This window comes from Toxotes jaculatrix, chromosome 4 (assembly GCF_017976425.1).
Source record: "Toxotes jaculatrix isolate fToxJac2 chromosome 4, fToxJac2.pri, whole genome shotgun sequence".
In the NCBI taxonomy this organism is placed as follows: Eukaryota; Metazoa; Chordata; class Actinopteri; family Toxotidae; genus Toxotes; species Toxotes jaculatrix.
The window spans coordinates 13,518,364-13,543,015 of NC_054397.1; the positions used below are offsets into that span (position 1 = coordinate 13,518,364).

Genomic DNA, 24,652 nt, shown 5'->3' on the forward strand with positions numbered 1-24,652 from the left:
ATATAAATGTAACACCTTCATTGATTCCTTTAATGTTTAACATTGCTCTGGTATGTGTCTGGCCAAGGAATGCACTGTATGTACCTGCAGCCCAACTCTGATTTTCTTGGTGAGAGCTCCCTCAGGGAAGACAGCCTGGACCTGGGGCACAAGAGTGCTGCTAAGGACCCCGCCCTCTGGTCCAATCAAATGACTGTCTTGCTTTATCCGTGACACTACGGCAAAGTACTGTGGGAAGTCTCGGGTGATGATGCGGCATATTCTTTTCTTCTCAAGCTCCTCAGGGGAATCAAGTTCTGTTGAGATCAGAAATATTCCGTATAAATATCCTATGAGCGGGCAACTGAATGAAGTCTGGAGAATGACGTTTCAGGTGGAAGACTATTTCCATTTCTCTTTCATTTATTACGTCCTCTGCTTTCTGCTTCCCATAATTAACCCAGCAACTGTGTTCTGTTTTGGTACTCTGCTGTGGCCCGTGTTGTTTCTTAATGTGATCATATTGTAGCTTTTAAGTTTCTGTGTTTGCATTTATCATTTGCATCAAAAATGTGGTGATGTGAGATATCAATCCCTATCAAAAACTTTTGTTTGGCATCATGGTCCAGTAACGATCCCTTACTTTCATCCATGCCATTCAGTATCTGGTTCAGCTCTTCTTCAGTGAAGTCACAGTGGTGTTCCCTCCAGCTCTCCCCTGTCTCACTCCTCAAGATCACTAACTCTCTCTCTGTGCCCCGCAGAGCTGCAAAATGGGGGATCTCCACAATCACAGGCCTAAAGGGGGTGACAAAGTAAAGTCAAACAAAAATTGGAAATAAAAGAACGTGGTAACAATTTGGCAGAGGTGGGACTTTATCAGAGACAATATGATGCTTGGGTTGATTTATGCAAGACTAGGAAAATGCACGAAAAGGAACAAAGAAAGCAAAAAAGAACACAATTCAAATATGAGTTAAGAAAACAAAAACAGGTGCATTTCATGCCTCGTAAAACAAACATATTCATTGAAAAGTACATTTAAAACTATTTAAACATAAAGAGAACATCACCAACAGAATCCAACTAGAAACGAGTCTGGGGATTGGCACTGGAGACTGAGGAAAGCATGGAGATAACTCAAAAACATAAGGCAACAGGTCGGGTGGTCTAGACTAAGGCCTGCACATTTATAGTACCAGGAAAAAAAAGAGGAAGTAACAAAAAAAAAAAAAAAAAAGAGTCACTCATTAACAGCATATCATGGAAAACTTAGAAGGTGGACACGGTGGAAAAATATGGGAGGATCGTGTGACCAGGATTCCAGATTGGTACAGTGTCCCCACCAATGGTCCTACCCGAGGAACTTGGTTCCTGGAGGACCCAGCTGCAGGATGCGACTGACCAGGCTCTCACCCTCATTCAGAGGGGGCGGAGCTGTGGGCAGGTGGAGCTTACTGATCCATACGCAGCACAGAGGGGGAGCGAAGAAGAGACTATGAACACACCACACAACTGTCTAAACACAATCACACAAGCAAATACACACACATAAACTCAAACATACATATAATACACTCACATACACACACGCTAAAACACACACTTACCCCAGGAACTGAGCTCCGGTGGGTCCTACTTCTATGATGCGACCAGCCAGCCCCTCACCCTCCACCATAGGGGGCATAGAGGCCAGACGGTGTCTCTTCACCAGCCTGCATGTCACCCGCGTAGGTGCAGAGCACTTCCTTGGTGGTACAATAATTCGCAGGCCATTGTGACGGCAACCACGCATGGCCCCGCCCCTGGCATCTACCATGAAGCTGACCAGGAAGCTAAAGAAAAGGGTTCCAGCAATGGATAAATTGGTTGTTAAAGACTCAAATCTCTCACCATAAACCTCCATGCAGAAGAAGCAACTGAAGCAAAGAAGGAGCTACTTTTATGACAACATTCAGCTGTGACATAAAAACAAGCAGATCTCAGCAGATAATATTTCATTCTGTTCTAGTTCATTGTTTTCAGCCCTTTCCAGTTTCATTCCACTTGATATTTAACTTGCAAGACAGACAAGCAAAGAGGAGGGCACGGGACAAGATTGTTTCTTGAGGATCTCGTGTGTCAAGGAGCAAATAGGTATGAATAATGATTCTAATATTGGATGTCTTCAGGCAAGCAAATGCTCACAGTTATAGTTTCTGTATATGAAATATTACCACATGTTAACTTAAAGATGTCCATAATAAAACTGCAAGACTGGTATGGGTGCTGATCAGGACAGTGGAGCTATATCAGATCTATTAAAGGTTGCAAATATTCTACATTCTTCTTATTGTGACAAAATCCCATTAAAACACAGTCACAATTGATCCAAATGACTATGATTATGCTCTTTCATGTGGTCAACTTTAGTATTAACTAATTGCTCTGTGTGTCATAAATCTCCATTGTTGTCCATACATGAGCCACACTGTTGCACTAGGTAACATCTGACTTCACTGTGCTGAACGAGAGCCCCCGTAGTTCACTATAAGTCCGTCCCACATTCCCAGTCTGGAGCTGCAAATATTCTGTTTAAAGTGTTTAATCCACCAATGAAAGTAGTCCTCAAACAATAGGCTGTTTATTGCTGTTTCAGTAACATTCGGTATAAAACAACAGTCTTTTATTACAGATTAAACTTTATTATCATTTACCAGTTTTTAAACATAATTGTCACCACGTTACTGATTTAGAACTTTTCATGGGATTTGTTGACAATAAGAAAAATATAGAATAATTAGAATAATACCAGTCTTAGTCTTTAAGGACTACTGAAATCTGATCTAGCTGTCATAAATGCCCAACTGCATTAGGTCAAAACACTAGATCACAACATACAGTGTTGTTAGATTGAAAATATAAATAGGGTATCAGTTCGATGTATCAGCAGATCCTCAGGATTAAAAGAGTCAGATCTGCATCAAGGATAAAAAAGCTTGGTCGGAACATCTCTAGTTAACAAACCCTGAACCCTGGAAATGGAAAGTCATGCGTTATGAAATCATGCAGACAGATAGGATGGGAATGAGAAGGTCATTTAGTCATGGATGTGAAAAAAAGTAAAGGCACAGAGGAGAGAGGATAAAGAGAGTAGCCAAAATAAAGAGTATCACCTGCTGTTGTCATTGTCTAGGCACGGAGAGGAACGGCTAGAAGCAGAATACAACAACACACGCACACAATCACAAAAACAGCCAAGAGGATGCACAAAGAGGCAACAAGAGAATAAACAAAAAGAGAAAAAGAGAATAAACAATGAGTAAAAGTGTGAAAAAACCTGACCCGAGACAGAAAAAGACACAGAAGCAAAGATAAAAGGAAGAAGGAGAATAGAAAACAGAAAACAAACATGTGAGGGAGTGAAAAATAATAAGGAAAAATTAAAATTGATTCACAGGTGACTCACACACTCTTGATAATGAACAACATGTGAAAGATGGTGTCTTCATTTCAAGAATAAAGTAATATCCTTAGTATCACCTTTACTCCTGGAAAAAGTGTGACCATGTATGTAATTTTATGTGTGAGTGAGTGTGAGAGTGAGGTGTATACCCAGAGTGTAGCAGACTGGAGGACAGCACCACATTATCAAGGTGCTCAGCACCCCAGCTCAGACGGAATGAGTCCTTTTCGTGCTCTCTGGACAATGATGACACCTACAGACCAACAAGTAACAGTAAAAAGAGTCATTCAGAAAATAAATATCAAATATTCACAAGCAGACAATCTGAGCAGTGCACTGTTAATATGTTTTATCCTCACCTGGTGGCTTGTAAGCATGTCTTCGATGAGAACTCCTTCTCTCTTATGGAAACTTTGGTGAATGGGAGTGAGCTGCTGCCTGCTGGAAATGCACAGGGGATTTTTTTTGTGTCTTATATGATGTCACTTATGAACTTAGATATATAATTATACTTTTTGTTAAGTGTTGAGCTGTGTGTGTGTGATGTTTGTGACCTGTCCAGGTTGTGGCTCATGTAGCTAAAGCCGTCCAGGTAGTGTCCTGGAAGAGAGTCATCTCCCAGCTCCCTGAGATCCTCTGCTCTCAGATACTCCCCACCATCACCTGTCATAGTGTCCTCACCTGGGAAACAAAGATGTGCCATTTGAGATAATGCATAGAAAAAAAAGATCACCTGCTGCTCATCCTTTCCAGCTCGATGAACCATAAGTATGGTGTTACATCAGTGCATTCCTCAATCAGCCATAATCATCATAACGGTCATGATTATATCCACATCTCCACACACCTCATGCAGTTAGTTTATATACTGCCTTTAAACACTCTGATTAGCTCTGATTATAACCTGTAATCAACAAGGTGTTACATCATGGAAAATCTGCTTATGTAAAATCAGGTATATAACCACACAACAACAAAACGCATCAGTTCATTAGAGGCAGATAACCTAGGGGGTTTACAAAGAAGAGAGCAAAAGGCTGGAGACAAAATTCATTGTTCTGGCGAAAATTTGACACATTGCTGCACACTACCAATATGATCACACTGAACAGTTACAAGAACCCATGTACAGCCCACACCAAGCTGTCAGAGCAGGGCAGACATTTTGCAGTACCTTCCAGCTCCACAGACATCTCAGATAATGGCTCATCCTCCAGTCTCAGAGCTATGAAACATAGAACTTTAAGAACCACCGCTACAAAACTACATCACCCACAACACTTTATGACTACTGTACAAGGCAGCTAACAAGAAAGTTAATATCTCTTTTAATCTCGTTCTTTCTTTTTCTGATTAAAGTAACTCACCCTCTTCATCAGAAACATCAAGGATCTCAGTCATGGTCTCAGGGACATTGAGCTTGTGTTTCTCTGTGACCGTCTGATGTGACACCCATTTAAAGTCATGGAAAAATATAAAGAGAACAGAGAAATTACTTTAACTTGATTTTGTGGGAAACGAAAGGCAAAACCAAGTGGTCCAGCATCTGCGGTCTAAAGGTATCGCACATGGAGTTTACCGTTGTTGTAGTGACAACCTCCTCAGTGACGACTTTCAGTGTGTCCACCACAGAGATGTAACCCAGGCGTCTAGCAATTGACAGAGCGGTATTTCCGTTCTAAGGGCATAGAGTTTATGTGAAAGACAGAATAATGAGTTTCCTTGTTAACAATATTTTTTATATTATTCAGAGTAAAATGAATATATATATTTTCTGTACGTCTTACCACTGTAGTAACATTTGGCTTGGCCCCATGTTGCAGCAAAACATTGATTATGTGTGTGTTCCCTTGTTGTGCTGCCTGGTGAAGTGGTGTGTAACCATTCTGCAGAAGAAAATAAAAAAGACTTTGTTTGATCAGTGTAACTAAAATGAAAATGACTTTGACTGATTTCTTTCTTGTTGGTGTGCTTGTGGATTTTTATGAAAAGAGTTTGCATGCTTCATATTTTACATTTGAAGTCTACCTTGGTTTTGGCATTGACGCTGGCACCTTGCTGTAATAAAAAGTTCACCATCTTGGCATTTCCATAGTGACAAGCCACGATCAGAGGGGTATATCCGAGCTGAAGTGTAGAAAGGAAGAGAGGATGATACAGAGAAAAAACACAGCTATTTCTAAAAAAACACGATGACTGACCCAAGTAAACTCTACTGTAACTTGTGAAAAGTGAGGAAATGTGACCACTGAATGCATTAACAACAAACAGAAAAAAAAAACGCTTTGAATGATGTAGATGTTGCTATGCTTCCCAAAAGCCAGTAGGTGGCAGATATGCTGAATAGGTATGTGTGTGTGTGTGTGTGTGTGTGTGTCAAAGCAGCTGGTGGACAGACTATAGCAGTAAATATACACTGAGTAAGATATATAATTTGCCTGAGGAAATTCTTGTTGAATAACTTGTGTGTGGCATGCCATGATCGTCCTTATCTCCTTCCAATTCTACAAAATCACATGATTAATGACCAGTTTTTGACTGTGTATGATTTTGATTGTGTTTGTGTGTACTTGCTTGGATGTGTGTGTTTGTACCTTAGTTTGCTGATCCAAGTTGGCGTCATGTTTAGCCAGTACTTCCGCTGCATTGACCCTGTCTTCTTGGGCTGTGAGATGCAGTGGAGTCAATCCACTCTGTAACACATGAAGCACAGAGTTGGTCACCTATGTTGTTTATATTGTGCACACGAACCTGTAACTAAATCCCAGTTGCATATTCTGAATGGCTGCTATGCATATAAATATATTTGGAGCAATTATATGTTTCTTCCCTGGTGAGAATGTGAGAATTAATGGTGTACCTGTAGTAACAGATATAGCATCTGAACTGTATCAAAACAAGTGTCTGACAGTATTAAATTGCGTGTTCATGTGTGACCTTGGTGGCTGTGTTGATGTGAGCTCCTTTGCCCAACAGCAGGCTGGCCATCTCAGCATGTCCTTCCTGGGCTGCCAGGTGTAGAGGGCTGACTCCCTGCTTGGTTAGAACGTTGGTCTCTGCTCCGTACTGCAGCAGCGCTAATGCAATGTTTGTCTGGTTCTTTTTGGCTGCAATGTGGAGAGGAGTGTAGCCATTCTGGACAAGGAGGAAAGTTAGTGGTAACATATTGAAACAACACCGATCTAAAATTAGAAGATAAAATAAGGAAGCAGTTTATCAGTAAGTAAACTGCAGTGATTGATCATAAAGTAACTGCTATAGCAGAATGCATCACATACAAACAATAGTGTCAGAGTGCCTGATGCATTTTTCTTCTTTAACATCCTTTAACATCCTTGGTCTAACCTTTGCAGTAGCATGAGGCGATGCCCCTTTATCCAGCAGCAGCAGAGCCACTTCTTGGTTGTCATAATGAGCTGCCACATGTAGCGGAGTCAGGCCGTTCTGTAAGAGGAAGCATTTGATTACAGGATTGATTTTAGATTTTTCTGCTATGGAACAGTGTGCCTTCATGGTTTTGTTGTGCTTTGTTCTGTCTCCACCTTCCTGTTTAAAAAACAGTTCTGTTCCACTCTGTACTTAGTCTTTTTAAGAGGCATAAATTTATTCTAAAAGATTTAGTGTACTGTGTATCACACCGAAATTAATAACATTACTCTGAAATAACCTCAGGTCTTGTCTGAGAATCTGTTTCTGTATACAGTATCTTCAGCCTACCTTGCCAGCATCATCGAGAAGAGCTTTGCGCTGAAGGAGAAGCTTTGCTACGTCGAGGCTTCCATACTTTGCTGCTACATGTAATGGAGTGAATCCTTTCTGTGGATGGGAAAGGGAGACCAAGTTTATTTGCAGCCTACCTGCCTAAACTGTTATCAGGTTTAGCTGGGTATTTCTCCGTCTCTGTCTGTATGCATCACATCCTATCCCTTGCTCACCTTGGTGGCCAATGAGTGTGAGGCCCCGGCCTCCAGCAGCACAGCAGCAGTCTCTACCTGGCCCTCCCGGGCTGAAATATGGAGGGGAGTGTACCCGTTGGTGGTGGCAGCATCTGGGTGGGCCATGTGTTGCAGCAGCAACTGGACTATATCTGTTTTCCCCAAACGAGATGCAATGTGGAGGGGAGTCTGGTCTTCCTGTGGTTGAAGGATGAAAAGTTTGAACATGCAAGGACATAGGTGGAGGTTGTGGAATTAGAAAAAACAGACTTGTAGTAGAGTAGCCAGAACTGAGGCAGGAGACATGCCCCATGAGTATGTGTGCCCCATCCAGTGGATGAAATATGCTCATTTATTATTAATAGAAGGAAAGTGATTAACTGCTGACTCACCCTGGCCATGGCATCCACCAATGCTCCATTTCTCAGCAAACAGCGAACCACTTCCATCTGACCTGCTCGTGCTGCCATGTGGAGAGCTGTCTCGCCACGCTGATAAGAAAACACAGACCGCTGATGAGCAATAAGACACTGTGATGAATGGTTTGAAAAATGTCTGCTTAATTTGTGACACATGTACTTGGGAACAATGAGCTGAAAAAAATTAGTTGTCAAATTCCTACTCACAATGTTACGGACATCGGGAGAGGCTCCATTCTGCAGCAGAAGGAGAACAATGTTGAGGTGACCCATGAAGGCAGCTACATGGATGGGAGTCAGACCAGACTAGAATAAGGGAGAGAGACAAAGAGAACATGACCATTAAATGCAAAGGGAAACATAAGGGTGTCCTGTATGGACAGATGCTATCCTGAGACACCAAAAAAAAAAAAAAAAAAAAAGGTCCAAACCTCAGTAATGGCCTGGATGGAGGCGCCATATTTGACCAGCAGTTCCATCACCTTCACCCTGTTCTTCTTACAAGCGATGTGAAGGGGAGTGAAACCATTCTGGAAGAGACAGTGAGAGAAAAATTAATGGGTCAATACTAATTCTCTGTATGATCAACAGCTAGGGGGGTACATTTATATTTTATTCCATTACGTTCTAACTTATTTGATATTTTCAGGAGCATTTCGATGTACTATGCTCATGTCTTATCCTTGTATGTGTGTATATCTATGAGTCTGTGTTGATGCCTATTTTTGTGCTTGTACAGTTCCTGTGAACGCCCACCAGTGCTCTAGCATTGGGATTGGCCCTCTTGTCTAGCAGCAGCTTGGTGACTCTGTAGTGGCCACAGTGAGCTGCGACATGCAGCGCTGTGAGGTAGTCCAATGTGACATCATCAACAGGCGCCTTGTGCTGCAGCAGGAGTTTAACACACTCTATGTGGTCTCCCTGGGCCGACATGTGCAGTGGGGACAGTCCGTTCTGTGTGGGCACAAATGTGAGATACATAGATAGAGGTCAGAAAAAGTAATACAATGTAGAAAGAGGTTGCAATTTATTAATGACATATACAATATATTTTGGGGTTTCAAACCAGTTTATGTAGTTAAACTGTTTACAAACATGTTTTCTTATACACATATTTACATATTGTCTATTTCTTTTGAAGCATTTTGGACTGGGAGGATCAACATTTTGTTCTTAGGTATGGAAGTGACAAATAAAGGAATCTTGAAATACTGAAATCCTAAGTGTAATGTAGGAAGGCAGTTGGACTGTAATAGCTTATCCTTAAAATGGACATTTGCTTCACTTCCAGTCTGTCAGCCAGAATGTGTTTGACAAGACCCCAGACTTGGTTTACTGCTCTTTATTGACTTAGGTGAAGGCACAACAAATGAAAGCCATTACTCCACAACAGAGACCTTATATTTGTGAGCCTGTGGTTCTGCAAACAGAAGTAAGATCACAAGTTCTTTTGATTGTAAGATGTGCAGTGGGGCAATTTTGTCCTGGAGCAAAACTGGACACATTTATTTCATTAGGAAGGTAGGAAAGATTCTGGGGATACAGTGGGCCGGTACTGGCACAGCCATGCAATACCTTGGTTCTGGCTAAGATGGGGGCTCCTTTCTCCAGCAGCAGCTCCACTGCAGGATCATGTCCACTCCTGGCTGCACAGTGCAGGGGTGTCAGCCCATCCTGGGAGACAATCACACATGCACAAAGACACAAACACACACATATATATATAAAGAATAATAAACCATGTCATTTTGCCATGCTTGCTAAAAACAATATATATAAATATAAACAAAAGCCTGTATGTGCTACAGCTAGGAGAGTACTCTTTGTCTGTTTTGACAAAAGAGGTAATAGACAAGTAGTATACTCTATTTAACAGTCACTATAGGGTAGTTACAGAATTGTCACAATAAAATGAAAGCTGCTCTTTAAGTAAGTCTTACCCTGGTTTTAGCATCTATTTGAGCCCCTCGGTCCAACAGCAGGGCCACCATGTTGGTGTTACCTCTCTTAGAGGCCACATGGAGAGGAGTTATACCATTCTGACAAAGCAGTAAACAAAGGAAGGTTTACCACAGCGAACACACTGTACAATTCACATTCGCAAAAACATATTTCACGGTTGTGTGTGGAAACTGTCACAATTCAAATTTCATTCCAATTCCACATCACATGGAAAGTAGTGGAATCTGTGTTATTAACATTGTGATGATTGTAATTTTTGTTTCTGTTGAGTTGAATGCAATAATTTAAAGCTACATCACTAAGAAGCCAAACTGTATTTAAAGAATCTAATTTTGTGCATCAGTCTCAGGATGGTTATTTATCTGAAAACATGCAGGAAGAAATGTAACCTTTGAAAGGCTATAGGGAAATGAAGATAATAAAGGCTTGGGTTAAAAAGGAAAATTATGATGGAAAACAGCAAACCCACTATTCTGCAAGTATCAAAGTGAAAACACACACGTCAGGTTTTAACAGACAGCAGTGCAGAAAGTGTCTTGTTTGCTAAGAAATGGAAATGGGGCGCTACCCTGGCTGTGAAGTCCACAGCAGCTCCTCTGTTCAGCAACAGGGTGGAGACATTCACGTTACCATAGTGAGCCGCGATGTGCAGAGGGGTGAACCCACTCTGTTTGAGACAGACAAGGAGAGAGGAGGGAGGGAGAGTGTGAGTGGGAAAGGAGCAGAGGTTGAAGGACACATAAAGGAAGGAACAGAAGATTGGTTGAAACAGCAGGTGAGGAAAAAAGAGAACAGTTGCAAAAGAAGAGCAAGGTAAGAAAGAAAGAAAGAATCAGAAAGAAAGAAAGAGAAAAGGAAAGAAGGATCAGATTTTCAGATCAGGATCAGACAGGAAGTAAACCTGACTCTGCTGAAGCAGTATTATGATGAGGCTGCATGCTGAAAAAAGAAACCAGATATGTTGGTGTATGAAGAAGCATTAAAAATGAGCATAACCCAAAATAGCACAGGCAATATATAACACATGCAAAAACTATGTCATTTTGCCATGCTTGCTAAAAAAAAAAAACAAGTGGTGAAAGAAAAAATCAAAGCAGTTTGGTTTTTGAATGCTAAAAAAGGTCAAAAGAAAAGACATTAAAAACCAAAACAACTACGCACTATGTGTATCTGCTTAGACGCACAAATGGACATTTATATATAAGCTGTATATATAAATATCTACAGTACACAATTATAGGTGGGTTCAATCCTTACCTTCCCATTCTGATAGACATGGTGCAATTTAATTAAGAAACAGAGTTAACTTAAAGATTGATGTGTTTCAGAGAGGAAAAAACAATGATGTTAATGTGCTCAGAAGTACACATGCTGTAGGTTATGCAGAGAAAAAGAAGTGAAACTGTCAGAAGTATATAAATATGTAATGCTAATACATTTTAAAGGATTATTTATAACTTTAAAAATAAAAAAAGAGAAATAAGGTGAGGTAAAACAAATGATCTATAATTAAATGCAACAATCTAACATTCTCTATTAATACAGCACATTGTGTTTTACTGTCAGCCATGCAGGAGTGTGTATCACAGCATAGTCAGCTACATGCATTCATATTAATGACACATAAATCTGACATGCAGGTTTTTACAACTCCCAATTAAATAAGGAAAGATCAGGACAAAAGAGCTGAAAGAGATGGTCAGAAGTGAGAAAAAGGAATCAAATGAAGAGGTGATGAGTCTGTGTACCTCTGTGGTTCTATTGACCATCATCTGGTTAGGATGCATAGAGAGAGAAGGGGGGGGTAGGGAGTTGGGTTGTTAAGGAAAGGGCTTATAGCAAGATTCACATAAAACACAAGGTAAGTTTTCGAAGGTCACACAGAGAGAAAAAGCAAAGACAAGGAAGCAAACAACAGAGAGAGGCTCTGTCCATTAAAATGATCATATCCCTAAATGGATACACATGTAATCGATAACATGAATAAAACTGTCAATATGAAAAATTATCCAATCTGTCAGATGCATTATCACACACTTTCTGCCACCTCCCTAAATGCTTCCCTCAATTTCTCCTTCTCTCTCTCCCCTCTTTTGTAATTTCACCCTCTCTTCCTGTTCTCCCCAATATCTCTGACTCCCCTTGCAGCCTTCTCCTCCCCCCTCTCTCACCCTCACCTTTGATTGTACGTCAGCGTTGTGGTCGTTCTGGAGCAGCAGCGCGGCAGACTTTGTGTCATCTTTGCGAGCTGCGATGTGCAGGGCTGGTAGACGAACCTTACCCTTGGTGTCGTGCTCCAACAGCAGGGAGACCACAGAGTTGTGGCCCTGCTGGAGAGCGATGGCCAGTGGAGTGAAGCCATCCTGGGTGAGCAGATAAGAGGAAGACAAGAGGAAAAGACTCCAATTAATTTGGAGAAAATGAGAGCAAAATGTGCATGTAAGCGTATTCATTACGCACAACCCTACCTCTGTTGCAATGCTTTGGTTCCCTTCATTTTCCAGCAGGTACCTCACCACCTCCAAGTGATTCTCCTGGGCTGCCATGTAGAGTGGAGTGAAGCCATTCTGTATAGACAATAAATATATGCACACACAATTTAAGGGAAGATCACAGTCTTGGTGTTACTCACTTTTATATAGGTTAACGTCGCCTATTTTCACGGAAAGACTTCTCACCTGTGACTGAGCATTGACATCTGCTCCTCTCTTCACCAGCAGTCGGACTACTTCCCTTTGTCCTGCCAATGAGGCAATATGCAGGGCAGTGTTCCCTTTCTGCAGAGAAAAGTTAAGGGTTAAGGCCACCTGGCAATTGTTGTATGTGTTTGTGAGTATCCTGTGTGGGCATAAATGCCTGAAAAAAAAAAGAAAAACTAATTCTGCCAAATGATAACACACAAACGTGGAGGTTACTGATTGAATGATACCAAGGATCATACTGATGTCAATCCAAGGACATGAGTAGGAGGGCGACAGATTCCTTACCGGCTGTTTACTGTTGCTGGCTGTTAAATCTGACGCATTAGCCTTTCAAAGAGTCACATAACTGACAGCTTGCCAAACAGCTAACTCCACGCTCACTCTCATTCCCCTCTCTACTTTCCACCTAAGGTAGAATACCTATTTATGATGTAACCATGGGTTCCACTCAGACCACTTTCAAAGTTCAAGGAACAGATTTTAAGTGCTGTTAGGCCATAATCTCAGTGCAACACATAAGCCATTGTTGTTGGACTTAATATAAAGTTACAAAATTAAACCCTTCACATGAACTTCTCGCTCTTAAATCACATCCACGACCATCACCCTCATGAATCAAGTTTCACAGTTCAAGGGAGAAGCAGTGATTCACACAGTACTTTACCACTGTATACTACATTCATGTGCACTTCCTGTAATCTCCTTTTTCTCTTTTTCTTTCAGTTTCCCAGCTGTAATTTTACCCCCTCCCTCCCTTCTTTTTTTCCCCCCACCTGTCTTTATATCTGGAAGACTGATAAAGTGTGTGTGTACCTTGGTGGAAGAGTCAACAGGTGCTCCTCTCTCCAAAAGTTCCTCCACTAAATCCTTGTGTCCCTCCTTAGCTGCTAGATGTAAAGCATTCAGACCATTCTGGAGAGAAAACAAAAAGAAAACTTCAACACACGAGTCAGAGAAAACACAGAGCCTGTGCAATACATATGCCTACATTACACATCACAGGAGGCAGAATATACAGGTAGAAAAAATAAAATCAGCAACTGCAAGTATATCTATTATTGTTACCCGCACATTTAGGTCACTTGTAAATATTACAGCATACACACAATGTTATACGTAGTGGAAATCTTTTCTCAAACAATGGATTAGAATTAGAAAACAATATTGTGATAAATAATAATATATGTGAACTTGTAAAATATGCAAGACAGAGAGAGAGAGAGATTGTTATTATCAGAAAGGCTTTGAGAATATTAAAGAATTCAAACACTAGAAGTACTGTATCAGTCTGAGAAAACATGGCTGATTTTCCCCTCATACAGGTTTGGTGTGAATGTAACATTAAAGGCCTCTGATCCATCAACCAGAGCTACAGGTCAAGAGCAGCACAGGAGGAGCAAAGAAGAGCTTAAATGTTTCACTCTGACAGGCAATCACAAACACAGCTGATGCATTTATACGACACACATGCGAACACATTTCCTCGGTGACAGACACGTATATGTATAAACCCGAAGAAAAATGATTCACCTCATCTTCCTCTTCTTCCATCCTGTCCTGTGTTTCTCTGAAACCCGCAAACTAGGGGAGTATTTCAAACCGCAGCCTTGTTTTTATCCTTTCCGCTCTGCTTTTCAAACCAAATCAGTCTCACTCCGTCTTCTTTCCTTTCTGTGCTTTCTGTTCCTTTGTAAATCTTTTTTTGCTCTGTTCCCTCTTTTGCCCTCTTAAATGCTGCGCCAAGGTGGGTTTAGAAGTGATGGAGCACCAACTAACAACACAGGTCCTCTGCCCTCTTCTACTACTGTCCTGGTTGAGAACCAAGCTCTTGGGTCTCTCCGCCTTCCTCACCCCCTCCTCCTTGCTCTCTCAGATGGGTGTGGATCTGACTCTGGAGGAACTGTTATGGTGCTAACACCACTTTCATTGCCCCTTCCCTCGCGCACATACAACACACACACTGCCTCTCACTCTCACTCTCCTTCTCTCTCCCTCTCTCTTTCTCTCTCTGAGTTGCCAAATGCCAAACAGCCAAAGGGGTGTCATGTTTCTGCACAGTCATAGAGGGTATGTAGGACATGAACACACACACACACAAACATGGATATTCATATTTAGAACGCGACTGAAAATGTCAACCTTTCAAAAAGAAAAAAAAGAGGGCATTCCTCAGAGGCCACAGCATGTAAGTGAGCTTCTGTTCAAGTGAGTGACTGTGTCGAAGACATATACGATATGACTTTAAAAGGGTAAAAATGAGAACCACCCTCATTTTCAATCCACGTCCTAGAATAAAAAACTTAAAAAGACACAGATGTCTTTATGTGCGAGATGTTCCTAATAAGCTCTCAGTGGAGAATTTGTAAAACTTATGACCTCTATCTTTTTTTGGAAAGCCACTACAGGCCTCCTATTCACTGGATCTATGCCCAGTTTGATTGAGTCAGAAAGAAGTCACCTGAAGAAGCACTGCAGCTTATCTTACTCTTACCTCTATGCATCAGCCATACATCTGCTGTGTGAAAACACTAGAAAAGTCCACTTTTATCCTGGTTGCAGTTACATTACACCTACATCACATCACACACACTAGGGCTGTGATAAACAATTATTTTCATTATCCACTACAATATTCAGTCCATCCATTCATCATTCATTAGTCTATAAATTGTCAGAGAATTGTGAAAAATTGCTGTCATCATTTCCCGGAATCTAATAAAGTCCTAAGATTGCTTGTTTTGTCAAACCAAAAGCCCAAAACATTGAGCTACTCCAATTTACGATGGCATAAAACACAGCAAATTCAAAAATTTGAGAAGGCAGAAGCAGCAGGCTTACAAACATATATTTCAGAAACAATTAACCCCACGTCTTAAAACCAAAGGTGACAATTTTGCTTGATGAACAATTAGTCATTTATCAAATATGTTTTTTTGTTGTTGTTGTTGATCAACTAACCAGTTAATAGTTTCAGCACTATCATGAACATCATCATCACAGTCACCAAGTGATGGGTGTGGTTATACTAAGCTGGAAATGCTCGTCATACTTTGCCATAGGCTAATAATCTTCATGTTTCTCAACTCAGTGTTTGTCAGTGTTTCTAATGTCATCGCTGTGTCTAATGTCAGTCAATGTCATTTCTACCAACAGACAAGATAAAGCAACTTCCTTAAGTGAGACTAGATGCTCTTTGCTGCAGCCTGAACAAGCAGAAAGTTGAGTTTCAGTTTCAAACGCCACTTCCGAAATGGTGAACTCACTGACGCAGCAAAAAATTACGCAATCTCATTAGAGTGCTTCAATCACATTTCAACCATTATGTACTCCAGGAGACACAAGAAAAAACCCACAACACACACACACACACAGTCACACAAACCGATCTAAATCTCCTTTTCCTCTGAGCTGTAAGTGAAAGCTTCATTTAGCTAATGGACATGCAGCCCAACACAGTGATCCCTGGCAGTTTGTAGCCCCACCCCCTGGCAGGAGGGATATTGTTGAGCCACGTCCAACACAGATTAATATTCACGCCCCTATGACCTCTGACCTTCGTAATAATCACACATGGTAATAAAATGGTCAGGTTTATTTGGCGCTGTTTTATTGTTATTTTTAGGGAATGAATGTTGGAGGAAAAAAGTGGAAATAATGTAATTGCGTGCAGATTAAGGAGTAATATCACTCATCGAGGATTAACGTTTGGGTAGATTAGAGGGGAAGACCTTTAATTGTGAGGACATGGAAACGAAACAGCTCTCACACAAAAACACACAGTTGCAACACACATACACACACAGATAAGTCTACTGCCCCCCCCCCCCCCCCCCCGAATTCCAAAATAAACAAAAACAAACAAAAACATGCTTATGTGTTCACAAAGTCACACGGCCTGAAAACAAGGAGATAAAGTCAATAAGGTGTTTTATTTGTCTCATTAAATCATGTTTGTAAAATAAAGAAGAATAGTTTGAGTGTGGATTTGGCAGACAGGGAGCGAATCACTCTCTCACTCTCTCACTCTCTCTCTCTCTCTCTCTCTCTCTCTCTCTCTCTCTCTCTTTAAACTAACTTGGACAGTCTTCTGCCGTTGGCACCAGACTCTGGCCCTCGCCACCCTGTTGCTGCTTTCTAGGATCTGACTCTTCAGTTACTAATGAACACACCGCCAAGGGCCACACTCAAAATTCCTGTGTGACGCTTCAGCGTCTCCCACTGACTTGCAGATGTACAGACTGCAGAGTTAAATTAAGAAACTACTGATGATATTACATGTACTTCATTCATTTTACGATAGAATACATGGATCATATCTGGTAACTGACTATCATTTATATTGTTGACATCATACCGTAAAACCGAAAATAAGATCATTCCCACGTGACCTGTGTAACTACCAGCAATATTCATTTCATAACACAGTGATAACACTGTGCTGACATAGCTGACTAACTTACACAAATCCAATTTGTACTTATTTTTAAAAGTCACTGCAGTTTACTCAGTTGTTACATCCTATTACCCAGACCATAGATTTTAGACTAAAATTATGTCATGTCTGTTGTTGCTATTATCATCAGAGCCCTGACTCTACCGACTGCAGTGCTGACAGCACCGTTACAGATAATGGCTCTATAATTGTGTGGAGTGCTCTTCCATTGACTTGATTCTGATCCACTCATTTCCTTGTGTGCAATTTTGCTGCTTATCACAAGTAACACAATACTTCTGAATGATCCTATAGGCCTCCTATCATTGCGGTGTTTGTAGAAACTGGCATCTCCACGAAATATCATTGAGGTAAAAATGGCATCACATTAAGGGACAATTACCACTGTTAGGATGGATATACCACTGTGTGGTATGTTCACAACTGGCATCATCATCTTGGAAAAAAAAACCCACTTACCAGCTGACATCGACACAAGGAAATGTTTCAGGTTAACTTGTGGCACACGCTATGCAGCATAACTGGATTTATTCCACATGAGCTGTGGTAAAAGTACATTAATTCCTTGCCAGTAAATGCAATGGCACACATTAACCAGGAAGTTAAATTGGTGATGTTTGCTTGTTTGTCCACACCCTAAATTTCCTTCCTCTAGATGTTCTCAAACAAGCAGCGAAGGTACAATAGATCTAGCTTTGACAAAGGAGTCACAAACATGTAACCATGATTATATAAAAGTCTGAACAGCTGGTGACGACTGGTGATCACACACAGTATCGCAAACATACATTACATTCAAATTTGGAACTTTACCTCAATTTTAACGTGTCAGTGTGTGTGTGTCTGTGTGTGTTGTGGCTCCTGCCAAAATTATATTTATTGTATTACAGTGTATTACCATCTCTCTCTTACAAACATTCACACACACACACACACACACACACACAAGGTGAGGGCATCACTGGGATATATATGAAAATGTCACTTGCATTTTTGGTCACCTGACAAGGGCTCAAATGTGATCATCTGATCCCTGACAGATACTATGAAGGGCAGGGCTCTCCTGTTGCAAGGAGGGAGGTGTGTGTGTGTGTGTGTTTAGAATCACAGCCATGAATAGTCAGGCTTCCTTCTTGGTGTACAAAACAAAACCCATGGTGTCCATGACAAACAAACAGCAGAGCTATGGGTGAGCAGGTGCCAGTTTCTGTCTGCAAATCACAGTTACTGCCCAGTGTATAAAGAGTCACTATTAAAGTGCTGGAGAATTACAAAAGGTAGACAGCAATGACACATACGTACACTCACATACAACACATACACACACACACACACACACAATCACACATGCACAGACTCACGTAGCCACTAAGCTCCCCACCCTCCTTTAAGCTACCTTGTGACTGCTGTAAATCACATTGACATAGATGGGCCAGAGGAGAGGAGGGGAGGGGGGGTACAGAGCTGTGTGGGGAAATTATTTTGCACACTCCCAAACAGCCCCTCCTTAGTGGAATGTGGATGAGGGTGGGTGGGGGGGTAAGAACAGCTGTCACAGAGACCCTTGGAGGGAAGAAGGGGTGTGGAAGAGGGAGGGGAGTGGTTATGATGCTGGGGGGTGGGGGGGGGGGGGGGGGGGGGGGGGTCTAGCAGGTTAAGGTATGCGCTGACCCAGATCAGCTGTGTGATGCTACCATGACACAGCAGAGTGAAGGTTTGTTTCAGCAGGTTACACAGACTTTACAGCTTATTTAATGATAAATTTAAGAAAGGAAAACACTGCTGATGTGTTTAATCTTCAGTCGAATCTAAAACCAGATGCAGCCGACAATAAAACAGCTTGTTTTCCTTCACTAAAAACACCATCATTTTGATGACAAAGATCTAGATTTCAACTTACGACAAAACAATGATAAAAAAAAAAAACTGTAAGTACAACTAACACTGTACGTATGTATGTAAATCCTTCCATGTCTCTGTGACCCCACATTGTCCCCTAATGCATTTTATTGCTGAGCCTGTGGATATTTGCATGTCGCAAGTAACTGACAATTGACTACAACAATTTGTTAAAAATGGAAATCATTTAGTCTGCTTTGATACTTTTCATTTAGGAAATCCACATATATAACATATAAATAAGAATGCTACAGCTGTTTAATAAAGATTTAGTTTAGTTCAACTGGTTGGCATAGAAACACAACCTGAGACTGCCAATCAGCGACAAATGAAACCATATACAACTCGAGCTACAACACAGCTTTATGTCAACATACTGCGTATAGCTGGACAGCAAATTTGCACAGAGAGAAAAGTGAAAGCATTGCACGTTGTACACAACAGCAGAAATGGAAATGTCATTAAGCACCAGATACTAGATGCAGCTTCTGTTGGGACTGATAAGGAGTTTCCTTACCTGGTTACAGGTGCTGATGTCCACGCCATTTTTCAGGAATTCAAGGACTTTGTCAATGTTTCCCGCCCTGGCAGCTCGAAGGAAACTGGTGTTACTGTCAGACTAGAGGGATAGAAACAGAATGAAGGCTAATATTAGGAACAGGAATACAAACATATATTAAGTTTTTTTTGTTTCATACTTTTGATATTTCCTCACGAGGCAACAGATATATGAGGATCATGTTGTACTGACTATACCAAAAGTATTATGTATAATTTTTTTTACCCAGCACATACACAAAAACAAAACAAAAAAAATGTTGTTGCTTTTTAATAACACACCATGCAGAGTTTTCAACTTTTTTACAGATTAGTTTTCAATTTCGTTAATTAAAAGTGATTTTTTTCCCCTATGGCTTCTCATTGTTCTGTTTACTCACATATCATCTGTTGAAATATTCATCCGTTGAAATAGCTTGTTATTGTTGTGCATAGTGGGAGTTTATTTGACATGAAAACCTAATATAAAGGGTTCAGAGGGTGTTTTATGTTTTTTTCAGACTTTCTGATTATGTCAATAATTTGTCTGAGTAGGCTTTTCTAAATTTAACCAACAGACACCAAGGCTGCAAAAGCAGCTGCAACACAGATACACACACACACACACAGACACACAGACACACAAAGCAAGGACATGTACAGTAGCTATGTTTTACTGCATTTATGTGTATGTACCCACAATTTCACACCAAATTCCTCAAAAACACTGACCTAGTTCCTTTTAAAGGATGTAACAGAAGAACAACATGATCCACAGGGCCTCTTCCTCTGACCTGGATTCAATATCAGCTTTTAAAACTCCTCAAGACAACCTGAGCCCTCCTGAAAATCTTACTGTAACATAACTCGCAATGGTGAGCAGAAATATCTCTCCAGTAAAGAATGAGAGCCTCAGACATCCCATCATGAGAGAGCTAGAAAACAAAAATCTAAAAAATCTCACAGCAACATAACAAGAAATATTCCTTTAGAGCCCACTTCACACAATCCAACAAATTTGTCTTTTAAAGAGTTGTAGAAGGAAAATGTGTTCAAGCAGGATGTTTTACAGTTGAAAGGTTATCATTATCAAAACCGACAGTAACAGTGTAGTAAGATCATAGCAAATTCTAACGTCAGTGAAAAATATGTATTATATAAAAATGTATTATCATTTTAAATTGCACACTGCCAGCATATGCAACGATAAAATATATCTGTTATCAACACAGTCATTAATTTGGTCTTTAAAATATTTTTTTTTTTTAAATGCCCAAAAGATTGAGTTAATTTCACTAAAATGCTTGTGTTGTCTGAACAACACTCAAAAACCCAAAGAAATTAAGTTATACTGTCACAATTATCAGCATTTGTGCTTGTATAATGCCTTAAATGATTAATCAATCAACAATCAAAATAGTTGGTGAATTTTCTGATGATCAATAACTGATGATGAGCTTTGTACCAAATGTGATCTTTCCATACAGACACCTAATATTTGGACAGGCATTTTGTAATAATGGATATTTACGCAGGTAATACTTGTTTATTTACTTCCATTGTAATCACATAAAGTGAATATCATGCAGAGGACTAATGGGTGTATTGATTTGACAGTGTTGACAAGGCTTTAAGACAGAAACATGTCAGCCAGACACCACTGGGTGTTAAGTTGTAGGGTCAGCACAATATTGCATGTCTGGGATGAGGCCACACCCCTGTGTAAGATCAAGGGTCAAAGCCCTCACATGAGAAGTCACCACACACACACACACACACAAACACAAACACACACACACACCAACAGCAAATAAATTAACACGTTTTCTTGAAGATGGTACTACAAAAGCTACAAAATTCACTACAACAGCAGAATAATATTTCCTTCTCCACCTCTTACCAGTGAATCATCAGCTTTACATCCAGAGTCTGCAGCTCCATAATAGTCAGTGTGTTGGTTTAAATCGCTGTCACTCCCAGTGGTCTCTAAAGCTTTATCTGATCCGCAAGACTTACATGTCGCTGCATTGCCCATAGTTACCATCCAAATCCGTTCAGAATTTCCCAGCTATATCTCAGAAGTGGGGCCTTTGCTCTCTCACTTTATGACTGTATGGTTGAACCACCACAGTCCAGTGTCTGTAGTTTCCCACTTTGCGTCCTTAGATAAAAGCCTCTCTAGGGCACTTCCTTAAGTTTGACTGCATCAGGCAGTCTTGCAAGCCATTAAATCTGGTAATGTCTTCTGTCCAAACATGATTAATGTCACACCATATCGCACTTACGTCACTATTACCAGCACTCTATTCCTTCACCCTGCCCTTTTATCCCTTTCCCAGCCAAAACTTCTCAGCTTTGCATACCTCTGGCTCTGTCTTAGAAAATCTAGCAGAGGCCCGGGTCTTGCCTACTCTTCCTCTGCCTCTCCTCTCTCTCCGTAGGATAACAACTGCAGCCATAAACATTTAACCCTTACTGTCTCTCCGCCTTGGCTATTTTTACCTTTCCAGACCCACTATTCTACCAAGTCAACAACCCCTTGCTGAGTGTGTCCAGGGTGGGGTGCACGACAGCTGGGTTTGAGTCGGGGCCGGAGATCGTGTAGCCTGCGGTGCTCTCCAGGAACGCCAAGGCTCATGATGGAGTGATACAAGCTGATCCTGAACACTGCACTCAGACCAAATTTCACTTACAACCTTATCCAGAATCCATTGTTCATCATTAGAGGAATGCAGAAAATGTTATGACATGTAGATGCGGTTATGATTGCAGAATATTCGACACTGGTTCACACTTTAAACAATGTGTTTATATGTCTCTTCAGACTGGACAGGCACCGATTTTAAGTGTTGTTTGCATAGCGTTCTCTTCAGATTCAGAGAACTTTATTGTCATTCCTTCTACGTCAGGTACATATTAGGAACGAGATTTCGTTGCACCAGCTCAGAAGATCGCAGTAGAAAAGTTACAGAAAAATAAGTTACCATAAAAATAAGGATAAGAATAACATAAAAAAAAAGACAAAGTATTTACAAATAACAAAGTAAGTATTTTCAGCGAGATTGTGCATAGTGGAGGTTGAGGACGGTAAGAATCTTGTATGTAGTCTGTAGCATATGGATGTGTGTTTGTGGCTGATGTTGCAGTGTGGTTTGTATTCACTTCTGCTTTTGCTGTCTCATTCATCTCTCTGCCAAGCACACTGCACTATCAGACACTGGACTGATTGAAATCCAGCTGTAATCTGTGTTTCTGTACAGGATTTGTGTAGATTGACCTGCAGATGGTAATTTAATGAAGGATAGTGGATTATACACTGTACTGTGTCCATGTCAATGCTTACACGGGAGGAAAATCAATATTCTCTTCAGTATCACAGACCAGTACCAGGTAACTGGTAAATTATTTCTTTCTGCCACTGTCATGGTCTGTATTAAAACACCAAATATACTAACATACCATCAATATGATGAGGGCAAGTCTGTGGCAGCATATTTTATTCCACATTAGGCAATTTAATGTATTCATAGGTCTTTTTTTTTTTTTAAAGACTAACTGGCTGCTGGCTAGACTGGCTACCACTTTCTGATAAGGCACCAAACTAAATCCTTTAGTCTACATCACCAGTAAAACCACTTGTTAAATTAACTTATTCACAGGTTAGCTGACAACTAGTTATCTTTAAAAAATGATGACTGTGTACAAGAGCTGTGTTCTGATATTAGAAAATTATGAACTGATATGAATTATGAATCCTTTTTTTTACTCTCCATGAATTTTATTTCAAATATTACCAAAGGTTTGCTCCATAAAAGATCCAATACCACCAGCATGTGAGGTCCCTCTGAGCTTGAGCCTTTCACACATCTGTCACCTATTCCACCATCATCCATCTCCCTCACACTACATGATAAATTATCTGAGAGGACAGCAGCACAGCAGCCGCATCTGTGCAACCACTCTCATACGCAATGTCCGAACACCAACACTGACAGTAAACTCTTAAGCCCACAAGAGCATGTGTTGTTGAAATCAAAATGGTAGTAAGCATGGTACATGACACTAATTCTGAATGAATATGATTTTTGTTTTACCTGCCGCTTTCGCTCAGCTCTCTCACGCTGCCGTCTCCTCCTCTCCCTGGCTTTCTGTAGAGCTCTGTATTCTGGATGTTGCTCAAGCTCACGAGCTTTCTTCAGGTGAGCTGCAGCATGGGCCATGACCTCGCTTTTCTACCTCTTTCTGTCTCAATAAAGTCTCACTTTGTTAACTTTGATATGTCCTTTTGCAGTGTTTTAAGAATTTTAGAAAGTAATTAAACCTCATGCGGCATGTGCAATGTGCTAAATGCTAAGTCACATGAAAAAAAAATTCAGGTTAGGTCCAAGTGACTTAAGGATGATTAAATAAAGTAAAATTTCCCAAATGGGTAGCTCCAATGATGATCCTCTCTTCAACGGGAGATGGTGACTGGAAAGGGTTGGTGAATGATGAAAGTAAGACCCATCCACTCACACACTCACTCACTCACACACACGGGGAATGACCCAGTCCAGATGTACACGAAAACCCTGCTCTATGAGAACAGATGTGGTGGCTACAAAACCTGTGTGTGTGTGTGTGTGTGTGTGTCCAGCATGTGCACATGCATGCATGTGAGTGCTACTGTGTGCATGTGAGCTACAGTGACAGCAAAGTGTTTATTGTGTAAGGGGTTTAGGGAGGCTGCATGCCAACAGCCAGCTGACTGCTACAGCCACAGCTACTCTCCCTACCGCTGTGCACTCTATCCCGAGTGAAAGAGGGACACATGAGAAGGAAAGGTTAACGGGTGAGGAGGGGAGATTAGAAGTTGACAGCAGGAGAAAATAGGGGAGATAAGGTGAATTTTAAAGCCATTTTGTGTCGAATTTTCCATTGTTGGTGCCCCCTCAGTGGCAGTGTCAGAAACGATACGTCGCACACAGGGACCCTGAGATTTTCCTCATTCTTCTAAAAGCAAAAACGTATACAATCACAATAATTATGAAGAAGCCATAAGCATGTAAAAAATTCTACACACTGGTTTTAGAAGGACAGAAAGGCAGAAATATCTACAGTAATTCAAGTAAATGGTAAAGAAAGTAATAAAATGGAAAGTGAGATATAATACAGGTGAAATAACTAATAAATACAAGCAAGTTAATTATCAAATAAATCATAAAAATAAATGATGGGCATGAAAATAGGGCAGCTGTAAAAAAAAAAAAGAAAAGAAGAAAAGGCGAGAAAGAAAAGCATGGATAACTTGGGTACAGGCTGTCCTTCTGTGAGACAGCAGA

General features: G+C 40.7%; 1 protein-coding gene across 1 annotated transcript in view; it reads right to left on the reverse strand.

The window, feature by feature from the left end:
- Nucleotides 1-24,652, reverse strand: part of ank2a (ankyrin 2a, neuronal) — a 72,585-nt gene that overhangs the window by 34,740 nt on the left and 13,193 nt on the right. Inside the window, exons 2-33 of the mRNA XM_041035228.1 lie at nucleotides 19,312-19,413; nucleotides 13,256-13,354; nucleotides 12,419-12,517; nucleotides 12,209-12,307; nucleotides 11,918-12,103; nucleotides 11,489-11,512; nucleotides 10,998-11,006; nucleotides 10,309-10,407; nucleotides 9,719-9,817; nucleotides 9,354-9,452; nucleotides 8,535-8,732; nucleotides 8,210-8,308; nucleotides 7,986-8,084; nucleotides 7,752-7,850; nucleotides 7,360-7,557; nucleotides 7,142-7,240; nucleotides 6,770-6,868; nucleotides 6,362-6,559; nucleotides 6,019-6,117; nucleotides 5,453-5,551; nucleotides 5,212-5,310; nucleotides 5,004-5,102; nucleotides 4,792-4,864; nucleotides 4,599-4,649; nucleotides 3,979-4,105; nucleotides 3,784-3,862; nucleotides 3,574-3,677; nucleotides 3,135-3,170; nucleotides 1,590-1,814; nucleotides 1,338-1,436; nucleotides 623-777; nucleotides 85-296 (exon numbers count right to left, since the gene is read on the reverse strand). Coding sequence (XP_040891162.1) covers nucleotides 85-296; nucleotides 623-777; nucleotides 1,338-1,436; nucleotides 1,590-1,814; nucleotides 3,135-3,170; nucleotides 3,574-3,677; nucleotides 3,784-3,862; nucleotides 3,979-4,105; nucleotides 4,599-4,649; nucleotides 4,792-4,864; nucleotides 5,004-5,102; nucleotides 5,212-5,310; nucleotides 5,453-5,551; nucleotides 6,019-6,117; nucleotides 6,362-6,559; nucleotides 6,770-6,868; nucleotides 7,142-7,240; nucleotides 7,360-7,557; nucleotides 7,752-7,850; nucleotides 7,986-8,084; nucleotides 8,210-8,308; nucleotides 8,535-8,732; nucleotides 9,354-9,452; nucleotides 9,719-9,817; nucleotides 10,309-10,407; nucleotides 10,998-11,006; nucleotides 11,489-11,512; nucleotides 11,918-12,103; nucleotides 12,209-12,307; nucleotides 12,419-12,517; nucleotides 13,256-13,354; nucleotides 19,312-19,413 — 3,561 coding nt within the window. The remainder of the gene's footprint in view (nucleotides 1-84; nucleotides 297-622; nucleotides 778-1,337; nucleotides 1,437-1,589; nucleotides 1,815-3,134; nucleotides 3,171-3,573; nucleotides 3,678-3,783; nucleotides 3,863-3,978; nucleotides 4,106-4,598; nucleotides 4,650-4,791; nucleotides 4,865-5,003; nucleotides 5,103-5,211; nucleotides 5,311-5,452; nucleotides 5,552-6,018; nucleotides 6,118-6,361; nucleotides 6,560-6,769; nucleotides 6,869-7,141; nucleotides 7,241-7,359; nucleotides 7,558-7,751; nucleotides 7,851-7,985; nucleotides 8,085-8,209; nucleotides 8,309-8,534; nucleotides 8,733-9,353; nucleotides 9,453-9,718; nucleotides 9,818-10,308; nucleotides 10,408-10,997; nucleotides 11,007-11,488; nucleotides 11,513-11,917; nucleotides 12,104-12,208; nucleotides 12,308-12,418; nucleotides 12,518-13,255; nucleotides 13,355-19,311; nucleotides 19,414-24,652) is intronic.